At 45.4% G+C, this 19,445-nt stretch overlaps 1 protein-coding gene across 1 annotated transcript in view; it reads left to right on the top strand.

The window, feature by feature from the left end:
- The window catches only part of L2HGDH (L-2-hydroxyglutarate dehydrogenase), a 158,666-nt gene that overhangs the window by 129,742 nt on the left and 9,479 nt on the right, over positions 1–19,445 (top strand). The window contains exon 9 of the mRNA XM_085626998.1: positions 13,954–14,085. Coding sequence (XP_085483124.1) covers positions 13,954–14,085 — 132 coding nt within the window. The remainder of the gene's footprint in view (positions 1–13,953; positions 14,086–19,445) is intronic.

The raw sequence follows: 19,445 nt of genomic DNA on the forward strand, positions 1-19,445 counted from the left end.
ATCATAGATGTCCTACACAGATCTCTAGATGATGATGATCAGGCCTGCCTCCTAATCCATTTGGACTTATCTATGGCCTTTGATACAGTCAACCACAGAACTCTCATAAACACCCTCTCACAGCATGAGGGCATAAATGGTACCGTCTTTCAGTGGGTAGCCATATACTTGAACCAACGATCTCACCTAATCAAACTAAATAGTTCCACCTCACAAGGAGTTCCCCAAAGTTTAATCCTGTCCCCTGCCTTATTCAACCTATATGTGGAACCGCTTGCAGTTATCCTGAAACAAGCCAGAATCTCATACCACCTCTATGCAGACGGCACACAACTTTACATTAAAATCTCGTCCCTAAAGACATCCAGTACCTGAACAACAGTCTCTCCATGGTACAATCCTGGCTGACTAACAACCACTTAAAGCTCAACCACAATAAAACTGAACTCCTCATCCAACCTAAATGAAAGTCCTATCTTGTCATTAACTGGCTTGACAACCTAACTGCATTAAACTGTACACTGTCTACCTCTAACTCTAAGTCACTAGGGATTACACTTGACAAAACCGGAGCATGAAAGGCCATATCGATGCCTCAACAAAAAGTGCCTCCTATACGTTGAAACGCCTAACAAAAAAAATCAAACCCCAGGGCGGCTCCTCTGCAATGGCATAGGGGTGTCGCCCCACTGCCTGGCTCAGAGCCAGCAAATGAAATAGAAAATTATGTTCGAGCATAGTTTTATTTTTCATTTTGTAGCTCTGTGCCAGCGCATGCAGGGAGGGGCGGGTCCGAGGCATGGGACGGGAGGGGGGAGGAGCAGTGCTATGTGCACTCCACTCCTTAAGATCCCATATGTGTTTGGCCGGTTGTCACAGGCTGACCAAAACACATACACACTTAGGTTTCTTCAGCCCGGCTGCATTGAACAGCTGGGCTGGAGAAACCCCCACAGACTCCCTGGCCTGAGTGGAGCATCTTTCTAGCCCACTCATGCCAATCCCCGCGCTGCTGTGCTGCACAGGGATTGGATGGAAGTCTGTTCCAGAGGCTGCTGGGACCAGGAAGAGCGCAGGCGGCGCGACGCGATCTGGGAGGCGGACAGCTTTGGGACATTTTTAAAAGAATATATATTACTGCCCTCCTCCATGCGCTCCCCCTCCCACGTTGCCTCCACCCACCTCACCAGCCTTTGTTTGTGGTGGTCGCCACTGTCAAACCCTTCATTGATCTGAAGACTGTAGTGCAATCCTTCGTCCTCTCCAAGCTGTACTACGGGAATGCAATGATTACTGGCACCCCAAAAACCCACCTTATACCTATGAAATCCGCAGTCAACGCAGCAGCTAGACTTCTCTCCGGAGAGTGCGCTATGATCACATCACTGCCTCACTTAAAAAACTCAACTGGACACCAATCAAAGCGAGAAGTAATTTCAGAATGGCCTGCTACCCCACAAAGCTCTCTACACCGGAAAACCTTACTACCTTGCCAACAAACTATCATTAGCTGGCCGTGAAAGGCTTCTGTGAAGCTCTAACACTCTACTCCTGATTCCGCCCAAATCTAGGAAGGAAAATCACTTACCTGTTCGTTCCCTGGGAATGGGCCCAGAATTTGGAATGCACTGCCGCAAGACCTACTCAACACTCAATCATTCCCACACTTAAAAAAAAAAAAAAAAAGAAGTTACATTACTTCTCCTCAACAAATACCTGACCCCTCTCTCTTAAATTAATCAACGTCGTTGGATACAGCTCCCCTTCATCGCTCAAGGAGCCTGCACATCTCGAACTCTAGAATCAACTGTACATCTACTCTTCCTTCCTCTGCAGCAACCTACCATCGCTAACTCCGACCTATGATGTCCATCGACTGCACCTTTAATTGTATATTTTTACAGTGTATATTTCTCTTAGGTATTCTCTGTAATTGTTGATATGCAAACTTGTGAAGCGCTCTGATACCCTCGGGTCAACTCGGCACTATATAAAACTAAAAACATAAATAAAATACTCAGAAGCTGCAGCGGCTGATACTTGTAGCCTCATCTGATCCCAGTTGGAAGTGAGTAGGAGTAGAAGCGATATAGAAAGTGTTGAGCAGCTGAAGTGCTTTCAGAGCACACGTCCTGGAGATATAAGAGTAAAATCCAGTGGTAACAGGCTAACAGTGGATAAATCATGTGGTCATAAAGTACTAATAAAATTATGCAGTGCAAGTTATTATGTAACTGATACACAGCAGGCACAATATTGGGACATTGTAAAATGACGAGAACTATACTGCAAAACATTGATTATTCCGCTTGACATTAAAGCAGCCATTGAGAGTGTGTCTAGGAATAAATCTACAGAAATTACCCATCTTCGATCTGCACAAAAAGCAACATCATTGGCTTCCCAACAAAAGCATACATAAAAAGTAGAAGCAATTCAAGAGATCTTCATTTCCATCATCCACCAGCAAAGGAAGTGACATCATTCGTTTCCCGCCAAAATCACCTTTAAAAGAAGAAACCAAGAAAGAGAGCTTCAAATCCCATCACACATCTGCATAGGAAGTGACCTCACTGCATATCCCTTCATCCATTTGCACAGGAAGTGACATCACTGTATTTCCCATCTTCCATCTAAACAGGAAGTGAAACCAATTCCTATCGTGTCCCTACTCCAGTCAACTGTTTAGGGCATCCCATCGCCTTGGCAGACACATCAAAGAACGGACACATACAAGGGCTTCACCTGATTGAGCCTGTTAATGGTGGACAGAGTCATGGAGTGTAAAGAAGGGCCTTGGGTCGTAACCCTCATTCCACTGAAATATACAAGGCAATTTAAAATCATGTGCCTCTTCCAGCACCCCATACTGCCAATCTTCACAATCACATCCAGAGCTAGATGACCCAGACACTCGCATAGCGTTCGCACAACACTCAGACCCAACTACGTACACATCCCACTAACTAGATCACACCCTCAAACTACAGGACTCGTATTCCAACTCATGCTCATTACCTCCCGTTCTGCAGTACTCCATGCACCAGACATCACAGACCTTCTCACCTATCAAAAGCTTGACACCCTCTCGGTCACAGAAACATGATTCACACCCATGTCCTTGCACATCCTCAACGTCTTTCTTCCTACAGGTTACATCATCTATCATGTGGACCGCACTCTTTAGATGGGAGGAAGCTTCGCGGTCATCCATAAGTCCTCCTAGTCCTGCATCCTAGGCAAGCAAGTAACACCCAATTCCATGGAGCTGCTGACATGCCATTTCCCAGCCTCTGCAACTCAGACTGCCACATTCCTTCACATCTACAGGCCTTCGGGCAGAACAAAATCTTCACACCGATTCCTGAGATCTCCTCACCACCTTCTTCATCTGACATGCCCACATCACCTTCTTGGGTGACTTCAACCTCACAGACAACACAAACCAAAAAAAAAAAAAAAGACACACCCTCTTCAAACTCATCAGCACATTCAACATAGTACAGCATGTCACAACAACAAACTCCAAAGGCCACATCCTCAACCTTGTCTTCTCAACAAATCCAACAATCCAATCCAAACCACCTATACCCTTGGACTGGACTGACCACTTTGACATCCCTTTCTCCCTGTTTGGCATCTTACCAATAGCCTCAAAGTTAACTCAAAAGGGAAGAGCAAATCTTCATATTCTTCTCCATAAACAACCAAATGCTGAAACTAATCCCACACCCTGTCAACACCACATCTGATGCCAACACCCTTCTAAACCACTTCAACAATTTTTGGGAAAACCATGTGAACATCCAAGTGCTAGCCAAAATCTTCAGCTGCCTGATACTTCAAGGACCTTGTAGAAATAAACAATCCATCCTCAGACAAGGAAGAAAATGAGAACTAATGACCTTGCAATCCTGAAGTCTCTCTGCTAAACAATCAGACAACACATCACCCAAAGAAAAGGACTATATCAACACCATCAATGAAGCCTCCGACAAAAGCAGATCACTTTTAAGACAATAACGCCCCTGCCAGACCCACCTATTCTTCACTCGACTGAAATGTACTTTTCCAGCAACCGCTTATGCATTGCAAAATACAGATGATCTGACAGCACATTTACAACACCACGTATGCTTCATCTCTTATGCCCACCCCTTCTTGTAGAATCAGGCAATAGTTGGCACTCAGAGCCCTATCTCTTGCATATCTTGTTGCCATACTAAACTCCCCCAAAGCTGCTACTTATGAAGATGATGTCTTAACTTTTTCCGTCTTCAAAGCTCTCTCTAAGGAGTCTCTCCCCCCACTTACCGTATCTATCCTTCCCTTACTCAAGGCATCTTCCCAGAAGTTCTCAAATACACAGATCCTCCTACTTTTAAAGAAACCTTCACTAACCTTGATGACCTTGCCAACTATTAGTTCATCACTCACCTACCATTCATCAGGAAGATCATTAAAAAGTTAGTCTATGTTCAGCTCCAAGATAACATCAATGCTAACCATTTTCTGTTCAACTACTGACTTCAGATCATGCTGCAGCATGAAGACCATCTTGGATGTCGCCTTCTTCACTACAGATGAAGATCTCCTGCCTCCTGATATGACTGAACTGCTAAGCTTCCTTCAACAGAATTAACCATTCCACCCTCTTACACACCCTGTAGTATTGACTGGGATTCACTGGCAATGTCCTTGACTGGTTCTACCTTTTGCAACTGACACAAATTTGTTCACATGGCACCTCCAGATCTCGCAAAACTCCGATCACCTGTTCCCCAGAGTTCCATACTGTCTTCAGTCATCTTCAGACTCTACATGGAGCTGCTTGGTCCTCTTCTCCGAGATAACAGCATCAAGATTCTCCTCTGCTTCAGATGTCCAATGCCTCAAACACTGCCTGCACGTCTTCCATTCTTTTTTTTTTTTTTTTTTTTTTTTTTAAAAACCTTTATTCGTATAATTCAGATACACAGCTATTCAGCCGACAACCCGGAGGTTCGGCAGCTCCTCAATCGACACGTGCAGTCATCTACAGCTCTCATACAGGATAAAAACAAAGGTTCCAATTTTTAAAAATGAACACAACAAGCAAGGCAATATACATCATAAGTTCGCGTCAGCTCCCAGCGAGGGGGCGGCCCCATTTCCAACATCAGTTCAAGCCACCGATTGAGAGGAGGAGGGAGAAGCAGAGGCGCTAACATTCTAGCAGAGGTGCATCAGAGATACCCAAGTCGGATGCGAGGCTAGGGGGAAAGTTGCTCCTCTAGTGGTTCAGTGGCAGGAGGCAAACATATGTACCCCCTATACTGGTTCCAACCTCCCCATACCTTATGCCATTTCTTGGGCCTACCCCGCGCACTATACACCGTTTTCTCCCGGAACATGCACCAGTCCATGTTGTCCTTCCAAGCATCCAGGGTGGGAGGGCTAGGGGATCCCCACAATCTTGCAATATCTCGCTTAGCCACCATATTACCTAGGGTCACCCATTGAGTCTGCGCCGCGTCGTAGTCTGTAGGACCCCACACATTCAAGAGACCGCGCCGCGCCTCTGGGTGCAATACAATGCCCGTGACCTCCTGCATAACAACGTGAATCCGCTTCCATAGTTCCGCAATCACACCACACTCCCATATAATGTGCAGAAAGGTGCCCACCATCCCGCAGCCCCTCTTACACAGCCCGTCCTCGGAAAAACACATATGGACCAATCGGGGCCCAATGACATAGACTCTGTGGAGTATCTTAAGCTGGACAAGCCGCAACCTGGCGGGGATTGCGACCTCCTTAGGAGAGGAGACCGCGTACTGCCAATCCTCATCGTCCAGCTCAAGGCCGTCTCTAGTCCACTGGTCCCGCACCCCCAGGAGGAGATCGGTCCGAACGTTCACAAGCTTTTTGTAAATTAGGGAGATTGTGCTCTCCGGCATATGGCCGTCCAGGATCCGGTCCTCCAATGGAGAGGACTCAGGCACCTTTTCCCCCTGAACGAGGACCGACTGCAGCGCATGGCGCACCTGCGCATACCGGAAGTATTCCGTGCCCTCAAGCGCATATTCCGACCGCAGCTCATCGAACGACTTAATCCGCCCCTTGGTCAGCATGTCCCCCACCCTGGAGATGCCGATCAGATCCCATTTGTCGAATCCCTTAGAGTGCCAGAGGTTCCCCAACATGTCCGAGTCATACAACGGAGTGGCGAGGGTGAGCCTATCCTTCCATCCCAGGGAGTTCGTGACTGTCTTCCACACGTGCACCGCCACCCCGGTCGGCCCCGTGAGGGACCCAGCCGATGGCTTCGAATAAAGTGCTCTATAAAAGCCACCACCCCGCAGCAACCACCGGTCCATAGCAAAGCCGGGGCCAAGCGCCGGACCGTAGACTCCATGATTGATCGCGCTCAGTTGGGAGGCCCAATAGTATCTCCGGATGTCGGGAAGCGCGATACCTCCGTCGTACCAAGGGAGAGTTAATTTTGCTATCGCTATACGCGGGCGGCCGTCCCACAGCAGCGAACGCTGCAGACTCTCGACCTCCCGAAAGTAGCTGGCCGGAACCAGCTCCTGGGTGTTCTGCAGGACATAGAGAAAACGGGGAAGAGACATCATTTTGAATAGCACCGCACGGCCAAGGAGGGAAAGCGGCAACCGCCACATCCCGCCGCAGGCGCGCCAACGGAGGGAGCAGGTTCCTCTCATACCGCACCGTTGGGTCGGCAGAGATATAAATCCCAAGATACAGGAAACCCTCCCGGGCAATCTGGATCGGGCAATTCCGCGGGGGAACCGGGACGTCCCCACACAGGGCATACAGATATGACTTACCCCAATTAATGGTTAGCCCCGAGTTCCTCCCGAAAGAAGTCAGTATGTCGCAGACAACTATAAGGGACTTCCGGGGTGAAGTAAGATAGAGCAGAATATCGTCGGCATAGAGGGAAATGCGGTCTTCGTGGTCAGGGGACCAACGAATCCCCCTCACGTCTGGGTGCCATCGTATCCAGGCCGCCAGCGGCTCAAGGGCGAGGGCGAACAACAACGGCGATAGAGGACAACCCTGCCTGGTACCCCTCCCCAGATCGAAGGGACGGGACGCCCTACCGTTAACTGCAACTTTGGCGAGAGGTTCTTCGTATAATAGCCTTACCCAGCCCACAAATCCGGGCCCGAAGCCGAATTTCGCAAGCGCAGCCCACAGGTATGCCCACTCCACCGTGTCAAATGCCATCGTTGCGTCGAGCGCAGCCACCATGGCCGGCTCCCGCATCGTCCCCACCCTCGCGATCACTCCATGGATGCGCCTAAGATTCAACGCGGTATTACGATGCGGGATGAAGCCAGATTGGTCAGGGTGGATCAGATCCCCGACCACCCTGACCAGCCGGTTTGCGAGGATTTTGGCAAGGATCTTCGGCTCAGCATTAAGGACCGAGATCGGCCTGTATGAGCTGTACCGGTTCCTGGGCTTGCCATCTTTATGGATGACCAAGATCGTTGCCAGGCGCTGGTCAAGTGGGAGGCAGCCCATCTCCCGCGCCTCCACAAACATAGCCCGCAAATGCGGAGCGATCTTGTCCGGTCGGAGTTTGTAAAGCTCAATTGGCAGGCCATTCGGACCCGAGGCCTTGCCCGGGCGCAAAGAGCGGATAGCCCCCGCAATCTCGTCGACTGTGATGTCACCATCAAGATCGTCTCTGTCTATGTCGGAGAGGCAAGGCAGGGCAAGATCGCGCAGGAGCTCACATGAATCCTCCACTGGCCTGTCAGACACGGAGGTATAGACCGTGTGGAAGTAATCCGCAAAGCACTGGACTATGCCGTCCGGCTCCGTGACCATAACGCCATCCTCCGTCACAAGGTCCGGCACAACACGATTGGCCCGCTCCTTTTTGTCTAGCCACGCGATCAATTTCCCGGCCTTGTCCCCGACGTCGTACAGACGGCCCCGCTGTTCCCTACTCAGGGCTTTGGCCGCATCCGTCACGAGGGCCCTGTACTCCGATTGTTTAAGGCTCAACTTGTGCAGCACCTCCGACGTGACCTCCCCTTCCAGAGCCAACTCTAGATCCGCAATCTCCGCCTCAAGCTGGGCGACCTCCGCGTCTCTACGATGCTTGGCCGCTGTTATCAAGGAGAGGGCCTCACCCCTAATCACTGTTTTGAACGCTTCCCACAAGGACACCGCCGACGTGACCGAACCAAGGTTTTCTTGAAAGTAACGGTCGACCGCCTTCAATACCGCACTACGAGTCGCAGGGTCCCTGAAGTACCACGGGTTAATTGGGGCCACCCTACCACCCACTCCTCTGCCAACATCCATACAGATCCACACCGGGGAATGGTCAGAAATACCTCGTGCCATGTGCCTGGCCTCAGAGACGAAGGAGGCGTGTGCAGCTAGGGTAAGGACATAGTCAATTCTAGAGAGACTGCCATGCGCCCCTGAGTGGAAAGTATATTGTCGTTGTGTGGGATGCAACAATCGCCAACAGTCAACTAGCCCAAGGGTATCTATAAAATCAGGAAGCCACTTCTGAGCCCCCCCCGAACTCCTCTGCGGGTGTCTGTCGAGCAGGCCAGAGCCAACCGCATTGAAGTCGCCACCCACCACCAACATTCCTTCTGGGAGATCCAACAATGTCCTCTCTAAGTCCGCTAGTGTAGAGGGCTGCAATGCAGGGGGGACATAAACCGACACCAGGACCAGGGTCCTGCCCTCCCACCGCCCCGCTACTGCCGCAAAGCGTCCCCTATCGTCAACGGTAGTGGAGTCAACCTCGAATGGCAGAGAGGACCTGACAAGTATTTCCGCTCCTCTAGAACCCGAGGAAAACCCGGAATGTGCAACAAATTTATAGCCTTTACGATTGAGTGCATAGCACGTGTTACCAATCAAGTGCGTCTCATGCAATAAGACAATATCAGGGGTACATCGCTTCAGAAATTGCAGGACAATCCCACGCTTTATACGATCCCCCAAGCCATTTACATTCCAACTGAGTATTTTTAGGCCCCTACCCCCCATCCCAACATGTAAGGAGACCACCACCCCCCGCGTGGAACCAGACCCGAGTCACAGCAGCTTGCATCTTTACGCCTTGCATAACAAAAAACAACAACCCCAACAACAACCCACATCCACCCCCCACCCTGCACCCCTGCGTAAGCTCTAAAGTGCCCCCCAACTTGCAGTGTGCCTGTCGCCCCTTAAAACTACTAATCTACGAAAAGAACCCCAGAGGAGGAAAAGGCTCCCCTACTGCCCCCGCTACCCCCCGGATTATCAACCTCCCGGAGGAACCGGAGTCCTAGTACTTAAGTCCTGGCTCAGTGTTCATCTCCACCACCATCTGCGCCACCGGAGCGTTCCACGCCAGACCGTCCTTGGGGCAATGTGTCCAGCCAGTCTCCGACCATGTCAGGTGACTCAAAAAAGAAAGTCCGCTCTTCGAACACCACCCGCAACCTGGCCGGGAAGAGCATGGCATATTTTAGTCCCATCTCACGTAGTCTTCTCTTGACCGCCAGGAAGCCTTGCCGTTGCTTCTGCACCATCTGGGTAAAGTCCGGATAGAAACTTACAGTAGTGTTCTGGAATGGCAGCGGGCCGGCCACCCGCGATGCTTGCAGAATGGCATCTCGGTCCCTGAAGTTAAAAATCCTGGCGACAATCGGCCTCGGAGGGGCCCCCACCTTGGGCCTCCCGCCAGGGACTCTGTGGGCCCGTTCGACAGCAAAGAACTTACTGAGGCCTTTGGGCGCCAGATGGTTCACCACCAGGTCCTCCACGAACAGGTCCACCGACTGCTCCTCCGAATTTTCCGGGACCCCGATGATGCGCACGTTATTGCGCCTTGCACGGCCTTCGAACTCTTCCAACCGTCGGGCGAAGTGATCATTTGCCGTCCGCAGGGTACGGACTTCCTGCTGAAGGCCGGAGACGTCGCCCAGGAGGCCGGCAGTCTTGAGGTCCAAGGACTGAACCCGCTCATTAGTTTTCCCCAGGTCTGCCCGAACCAGATTGACGTCAATCGATATGGCATCCACTTTTTGTGCCAGGGTCTCAAATTGTTGCCCAATCGAGGACTTCATCCCTTCGATGGCCCCCATAATATCTTGCAGGGTCAGTTCTGTGGGGGGAGGTGTCGCGTCCTTCGAGGCGTCCAGTATCGGGCCCGATCCGCCCGGAGACCCCTTCTGGTGGGCATACCGGTCCACGTTGTTAGTCTGGGTGTAACTGCCCCGCCTGGTACTCTTGGGCTTCTGTTTGTCGGCGTCCGACTTGGTCGACATCGCAATCTGCCTTGTAGACACTCTCCTTGCCCATACAGAGTAATCAACCATGCGACCAGTGGCTGGCACTACGCACGCCCCGTCCCGGGCGCTGTGGAGACTGGAAGGCGAAAGTGAAAGTGAAAGTGGAAACACCCCCCCTCCGCCGACCCGTCCCCAGCCCGGCCGCTGTTGTTCAATTAGTGCACGGGCACTGTGCCAACGCAAGGCCCGGGCACCGTGCGGGGAGTAGGCCACAAACTTCAGTCTCCGGTGGACGATTTCGATCCGGACAGCGACTCTCGCCTCAGCAACAGCTCCCCTCCAATATTCCGGGCATCAAAAGCAGGATAATAGACAGGATAGCTGCCGGAGGGAGCGAGGGTCTCGGGAGCTCTAGGCTCACGCGGCCATCTTGATCGCGCGCTAAGCTCCTCACGTCTTCCATTCCTAAATGTCCAGTGCCTACCCAAAGCTCAACCGAACCAAAACAGAATTCAAGTATTCAAGAATTGCCATTATTTGGCAAGAAGAAGAAAAAGTACAAACCTGACTTAAAGACTCAAACTTTGACATCTTTGAATGCCAACCGAATACCACGTCACATGGGTTTCATCAGGACACCAGCATCGCCCCCAAGGAACACATTGCCCAAAAAACAAAGGCGACCTGGTATTGGCTCTCTAAAGAAAGTAAAATCATCCCTTTCAGACATGCTATTCAAACTCTCATACTTTTACATCTGTAAGGTGGTCATGCTATATGCTCCATTGCCTCCCAGACTCCTCACTGTCACATCTTAAGGGCATCCTACATGTCTTAGCAGGTCTCATCCAAGGAGTGAAGAAGAAATATGAACTCATCACCCCCCATCCTGATATAAATCCATTGACTCTCCTTGCTGGCCTGCACCCTCTTCAAAACCAGCTGCATGATTTTCAAAGCCATAGCGACCAGCTACAAGGGTTATCTTGCAGAAAATGTTGCCATCTCTGGCGGTTCTTTGCACACCTGCAGCTGGAAATAGTCATACTCTAGACTATTAAGTATAAAAATAGAAAAATAGCAGGCCTTTTCCATCTATGCTGTATCCCTTAGGACTGCCCCAATGTAGGAAAGAGTTGAAAACTCTTCCTCTTCAAAGAACAATAGATTACAATGCATTTCACCGTCCACAACCGAGCAACCTCTCTTGTGACTCATATTTGACCCTGTACAGTGCTCCACTGCCTTTTGGCTAGGTTTGCATTATAGAAAACTATATATATTTATTTATACATACATACATAAATAATGATATTTCATTGGGAATATAGAAACGAGTGCTATGAGATATGGTACTACCCAAAGCAATAAGAAAATGCTTAATAATAATATACCTAAACCACAGACTTGAGGGAATACTCCCTGTATAGCCCCCTTGCTCTAATCAATTTAGATATCAAATACTTATAGGGATTGGATTCTAACATCGATAACGTGATAGTAAAGGTTAAACATATAGACCAGTCTGGATTTAGGCAGACTAGAAATACAAACCGGGCATAAGGAAGCTGCTGTTGCTACTAGATGACAGTCTGTAGAGAAAAGGGCAATTGCTAAATTGATATTGCATGCTGAAATCATGTGTTAGTGTTTTGGAAGTGCTGGGGAGTGTTATGAGAAGGGAGGGGGTTGCTTCAAACCTTGTATGAGGTGCTTTAGTGCTGTAAAAGAAACCCACAGAGAGGTATGCCTTCATATCTTAGGTTCCAAAGATTCGAGCTCCAGAAGGACACAAGACCCAGTGGGCCCCATGGCTCCCTTCCCACTTCCACTGTGTTTATTGCTGGTTGCTTGCCACCCTCCCTCCATCGCTCTAGTGCATTGAAACGTGGCACCGCTCATTTTTTATTATTATTTTCTATGGGTTGGCCAGCCGGTTTCAGCAGCTGTGCGGTACCAACATGTTCAGGATTCTTCTTCTCCACATCCTGCCAGCACCTTCCTGGGTGTTTGGTCCCTGCCGCATGACTCTCCTACTCATGACCTGATAATTGTCTGATGATTCTCTGAAGAAAAAAGGAGGGATTGCTAGGATATCAAACACTAAATGAGCAGAGGAGAGTGCATTCACATGTATTTCTTGGACAGTCAACAACTACTTTAATCCAGAAGCTTTCGTTCAGTTGATCTCTTGGTTTATAACATTTTCACCCAACAGCTTAAGCCTTTTTCCGAGATGATTTTCCTTTCAACTTCAACGAATCTGAACAGGTTCAGTACTTTAGATCTCTCACTTTGCTTGGGGACATAGAGCTTCACATCTAGATTCAAGGAAAGCATCACAGTCTTTTTGCAGAGATCAAACCTTTTTGACCATCTGGACAGCTGCTAGCAACACTTGGCCATACTGCTCTCGTCAGGCTATCCCTATGGAATACATATGATAATTGTCTAGTGCCGTGTTTTTGTTGCCGAAACCTTTCTTAGAGGCTTCTCGTTCTCCCCACCAAATGAATGCTGATGCAGCAAAGGAAATTGCTCATGATTGCTGTGGTCAATAGTGACACATGGGCTCCTTTGAATACACTTAAAAGTATTTAAATGTGCAGTCATTTCATTTGGGGCTGCTGTAAGTTATGGTAGGGTAGTCTGTTACATAAGGGTTTCAGAAAGCTGACAAACCTTTATGTAAACCACTGCTCTTGGAGACAATTTAAGGACTACCGATGTTTGTGTTCTATTCAGTTTACCACTTTGTTCTCACAACACGTCTGAATCGGCTTGAAATTGTTTTGGAATTATTCCAAGGCTTTTCAGGAGGAAGGAACTTGCAGAGGAGGTCGTGGCGTGGTGAAAAACACAAGACAATACTGCACCTAAGTGTGACTGTAGTTATGCAATCCGACAACAAAATATATCCTACTTTTCTTTATTTACCTTTGTGCCAGGAATACTATTTTGTTAAGTAGGGTACAAGCAAGCTAATACACTAGAATGTACCAGGAACTGTAGTTACAGGTAAGTAACTTGTAAAGTTTCGATTAATGGCCTACATTGTCCATGAGCTGGGGCATCAACACCACATGAGCCGCATAGAACTTTTGTCTTCAGAGAGGCTCAGCATGAACAGATTAAAGCCAGTTAAAAGCAAATGGAAGACACCTGCGTATGAAATAAAAAATGAGCGATGAACATGGACGCCAATTCACCGAAATGTCAGGGGTATTGGAGATGGCATAACACACCCTTTGACCTCCACTTTCATGCACAAACATACTTACACATACACACAAATTCACACATATACACTCTCACCCACAAGCACGCACACAGCATACATTTAAAAGCATTTTTTGACTTACCTCAGTTGCCATGGAAGGGCATATTCTAGTTTATTGTACTCCATTTTTACTACACTATTATTGAATAATATATTTTATTTATTTACTGTTAGTGTAATAAAAAAAAGTTATAGAAATTAAAGGGAGTGGAATCCCAACTGCCCCTGTATTCCTGGCACTGAATTTGCCACCTATGAGTCCAGGGGTCGCAATGGTAGTGCTAGGGGTAGGAAAGGGCAAGCCACGGGTCGCAGTTGCGACCCCTAAATGACGTCCATGGTGCTGAAATCAATGAAGTCAGCGTCCAGGTAATTCTTGTATTTTGCTTCTGTTCTTCTCCTTTACAGTGGTCTTCGTAAACTTGTGTTTAAGAATGTGTATTTTGGGATGGGCGAAATGTATAGAGCAAGCTGCGTGAGTGCTCAGGTGAAGCAGCTCCAAAGGTTCATTCCTGAACTCTCGGTCAGCGATGTTCTCAGGTAAGAAAAAAACTTCCGGTTTTATGTTGAACTTAACTCGCGCACTTCATATCCATTGCCTTGATATACTTTTAATGGGTTATACGTTTGCTGCCTACACTCTTCATAGCTATGATCTTAGTCAAGTATTCCAATCTATTGTTGTCTATTGCTGTTCTGGGTTCACACTGGAAAAAATTTATTTGTAGCTTGATTTCAGTCACCTGCGCTTTGATCATCATGGATCCTGGCAAATACAGAATTTAACCCGATCCAAGGATTTAAACAAAAGCTATGCAGGTGGAAACAAAGTGGTGGGCAAGCGTCACCTTATTTCAACAGTGCCCTACGATTTAAAACAAATTAATTTAATTTTTATTTAATTTCTTGAGGTTTTCATGTACAGCGCAGACTTGTCCCTCACAACAGGATGACAGACCTCTTAACATGAGAAGTAATGGGTGTTATACAATTAGGCTTAAAAACAAGAAAGCAGTAGGAAACTATGTATTTTATAATTTTATAGTACTGAGTGACATTTCGGTATGTTTCATAGTGAAGGAAGGCGAGAAAAGAGAAGATCCAGAAGAGGATGAAGGGGTCGCGTATGATTGTGGATATTTAACATGATAGTTCAGGTAATAGGCCGGTTTCAAAATAGAAAAACAATCCGTCCAAGCTGTGGCAACTTGTCTTGTAGTATGGGAATAAGAATCCAGTATAAAAATATCTGATAATATATAACTAGAAGGTGTTTTTTAAGGATCCTTTTAAAGAAACAGTGGGACACGCTTGATGGAGTACCTGAAGCATTCCAGAATTTTTGTAAATTTCTAGAGAAGAATAGTTTTAGGGTAGATTTATTATTTTTAATTTGGGTTCATGAAGGTGTGGAGAGTCCTGCTTTTGAGATATCCGCTTCCTCTGTGCAAGGTAAGTGTCCTGATCAATCTTTCATAAATCATAACCGATAATCTGGAATTTAAAGACATGTATAATTCCAGCTGCCACCTTCACACAGTGCTATCCTTTCTTTTTCTGCATTTTACAAGCAAATGCTTGCATTATTAAATGGTCAAACGCAAGTGTGTTTAATGGGCTCCATTATTTCACCTGGTGCCTGCGCAGTACATTGGGTCTCACTGTTTTTTTATTTTGTATTTTGAAGACTCTTGTCCGTTGTTAGAATTAATTTTACAAGACCTACAGATAATGTGATGTGTGACTGTTGGCTTTAATGGTTTTCAGGGTTGTGCGTACAAATCTTTATGCTGCAGCATGGATCATTTCGTTCATTGCACTGTGAACTTTATTTAAATGTGACTGCAAGCTACAATAACTCGTTATTTTTTTAAAAAGCATTGGAAGAGCTGATTTTTTTTTTGCAGTTACAAAGATCTGTCAATTGACTGCAGAACAATCCTCTCTTGTAGATCAACAAGTTGTTGAACCCACATCCACTTCGTGTTATATTTTGAAGACTTCTAAGGGCATAGCTGCCACGGTACGGCGCTTCCCAGCACTAGCCTACTACCATGTTCTTATAAACTGCTTATGACCTGATGAGGTCATTGTGCTATAAATAGAATGAGACTGAAGTTGAAGCTTCAACTTGCATAGAACATTCTTACCCGTGAACTAAAGAGAAAACATGGACATGGAGGGCTGAGAAAGAATTTGTCATTGGCCAATAGCCGAGCCGTTAGATTAGGTGTAAAAAGGTTCTATGCAGGAAGTACAAAAGGGAAGCAAGGAGACAGGCCGGTAACAAACTAGAAGGTTTATTTTTTTATTTTTTTTTAACAGGTCCAAATCGTTTAGTTAGTAGGAAGAGTTCTATTTTATTTTTTAGTTTATTTTATAGGCAGGCATGGTACTAATAAAAGTTGTGTGTACTAAGATTCTCTGCACTTCTGCTTTTGAGTCTGAGTTTTTTTTTGTTTAGAATGCTTTATTAAGATTATATGGATAAACAAATACAAAATATACACATAATACTCAAACAATTCAATCCAAGCTAGTTGAATAAAATAATGAAATATAAACACTTATCAGTTCCATTAACCCGAAAAGCATAGATGTCGGAGATAAAAACCAGAAAAAAAGAATAAAGCATAAACTAGTGGAATAAAAAAATCACATAACTTGAATTGAAAAATACTTTATAATACCAAATGCGTTTTAAGATTTTTAAGAAAAGATGGAGTGAACAAGAAGAGAAAAAGGAGGGGAAAGAAAATGAGGAAAAGCTTATAACAAGAATAACATCATTGCAGTAATAATGGTATTAACCTTTAAAGTTTTCCAACATTTATGGAGGTTCATAACTTTTAACATTGGATGTGGATTGAACAGCTTGCCTGGATAAGAATGACATAAGTGGTGAACACAATAAATCTTTGTTTAACATTAAAGGAATAGAGTTAGCATGTGCACGGTCCAATCTCTGGTGATGACATAAAAGATTCCACCAACTGGTAAAGTTAATTTTAGTGGTGTTTTTCCAATTCATAGTGATAATCTGTAGGGCAATAACAATGGTCAGATCAATAAACTTTCCTATCCTACCCTGAGAGCACCATATGGGAGAGGAGCCTCCTAAACAAATGTGCAAGATATCTAAAGAGAAAGTCGTAGATGGAATTTAATTCAGCTTCTCCCATATGTGCAGCCAAAGCTATTTAACCATAGGACAAAGAAAAAACATGTGTAAAAAGTCACTTTTAGCTTGAGAACTAGACCATCATTATGAGTCAATTTGAACTTATGAAGGTCCTCAGGAGTCAGGAATAGCCTATTATAAAAAATAATATAAGGTTTGTGTTGTACTTGCTGAGTGAGAGGAGGTATGAATCTTAGCCCATACAGAGCCCCTGGTCTGGAAAGAGAACTCCTGGAGAACATCCCTCTCCAACAAGAGCTCCACCCTAGATTTTGTTCTCAAATCGATGGGACGAGACAATATCCTGTAAATACCAGATGCTTTCACATGAGAGGAGAGATCCAATGTGAGAGGGGGAGGCTGATTTAGTGGGAAAGAAGAGGAGTCCTGAGAAAGGAAGAGAAGAAGAGGAGACTTGAGATGTAGATGATGAGTGGTGTGTTGAGAGGATATGTCATATTTTTTTCAGAATCTCAGAAAAGTCCATATGAGATCCATCAGTAAGAATAGGGCCAATAGTTATAATTCCTTTGTTAAGCCATTCTTTCCATAAAAGAACTCTGTTGTTTATTTTTAGGAATACTTATTGTATCAAATAAGAGTTTGTGAAATAATATCTATTTGGGAATTAGAGGAGGTAATTAAAGGTTTAGCAACAGCTACGGAATGGGTGAGTATAGGAGAGAAAAATGTCTTGGGGGTGGGGGGGGGTGGGGGGGAGGAAGAGGGGGTTGCGAGATACGGTCCGCCACATTTAAAGGAAATGGTGTACATTGGGCCTGCTCCAACTGACCCCAAGTAGTTAATGGTGTATGAGGATTTACCGAAAGGGAAGTCCAAATTTGTTTCAGTGCAAAGGCGGAATGATAACTCCTAAGATAAGGAAAATTAACTCCTCCAGTGTCTTTGGATTGTTGAAAACTGTTTAGTGAGATTCTAGGCTTTGCATTTGTTCCACAAGAATTTAATCAAGGAACAGTTAATGGTTTAAAAGAAGGAGTGGGAGGGTAACTGGTAGCATGGACAAGTAGAAATTAACTATCAGTAGCACCATCATTTTAATTGTTGGTAATCTACCCTACCAGGACAGAAATAATGGGGACCAACCTTCCATCAACGCCGTGATTTGTGTGATGATTTCATTAAGGTTAATTTTAATGGTTTCTTTAATATTATTTGTGTATAGGATACCTAAATACTCAATACTTTTAAAATGCCATGTAAACCCCGTATCCTTAAACATATCTGGGAGGCAATATTAATTTAGGGGCAGGACATCTGATTTATCTTTATTAAGTTTATACTCAGAAACTATAGAGTAATCATTTAATGATGAAAAAAACACCGGTACAGACTTGTTTGGTTTAGATAGGTATAATAAAGTTTCACCCGCATGTTCTTAAATTGAAAGCCTGTAAACTTTGAAGAACGGCAATTTATTTTCCAAAAAGGGTTCTAAAGCTCAAATAAATAAAAGTGGAGATAAGGGACAACCTTGTTTAGTCCCCCTGTGGAGGGTAAAATAATTGGATTGATGACCGTTGACCCAAATAGAGGTGGAGGGTTCAGAATATAATAACTAAATATATTGAATAATATGAGGACTGAAGCCGTGCCATTTCAATGCTCCGAAATTGAACTCCCAATTCACTCAATCCAATGCCTTTTCAGAATCCAGAGTTTTGGCAGCCACAGGGAAATTCATCTTGGAAGCCAAATGAATTATATTGATGAAAGTTCTAGAATTATCCGCAATAGAACGTCCCTTCACAAACCCCGACTGATGTATATCAACTAAATCAGGGACGACTTGATTAATAGGGAGTGCCAATAATTTTGCAAAAATCCTACAGTCTGGGTTAATCAGTGAGATAGGTCTATAGTAACTACATTGAGAGACGTCCTTGCCCTTATTCGGGATCAGACAAAGCATGGCCTGAGTAAAAGAGTCTTGTGTCCTTCCTGTATTAAAAAAATGAGTAATAAGAAGCAACAGCTTAGGAGCCAACGGGTGCTTGAAATGAAGAACAAACTCACAGAAAAGCCATCAGGCCCAGGGGTTTTATCTTTTGGGAGGCGATTAATGGCATTTGAAAGTTCTTGCTCTATAATTGGACTATCAAGGGAGGACAAATCAACAGTGTTTTCTGGGGATTTAGGAATGGATTGAAAATAAGTGTCTATCTGTTCAGTTGAAGGAGAGGACTCTGGGGTATATAAATTAGTGTAGTATTCTGTGAAGCACTCTAATATTTTGGAGTCACTAATGTGCCTGGCCCCAGAATCATCTGTTATAGCAACAGCCTTTGACTTTTGCTTTTTAATTTTAAGATATTTAGCCAGAGATTTGCCAGCCTTATTCCGACCACCATACATTTTAGCATTAAACTTAAGCAAACTACTGCAGGCATTATCCCAGAACTGTTTATTATATAGCATTTTAGCCTTAATGAGTTTAGACAAGGTATCCATGTGATTTGAGGAAATGTATTCATGTTCTAAGGTCTTAATTTGTCTTAAAAGTAGTGTTGAATCTTTGAGTTCCTTCCTTTTTTTTTTTGCAACAAAATCTATTATAAACTTCCTGGCAGTAGCTTTAAATGCATCCCAAATAAAATAAAACTGGGAGTCCGAGGGAATCTTATTCTCAAACAATTCTTGTAAAAATAATGTAAATTGCTCTATAAATTTGTGGTCGAGCAAAAGGGCATTATTTAAT

The sequence above is a fragment of the Triturus cristatus genome, chromosome 9 (assembly GCF_964204655.1).
Source record: "Triturus cristatus chromosome 9, aTriCri1.1, whole genome shotgun sequence".
NCBI classification, from domain to species: Eukaryota; Metazoa; Chordata; class Amphibia; order Caudata; family Salamandridae; genus Triturus; species Triturus cristatus.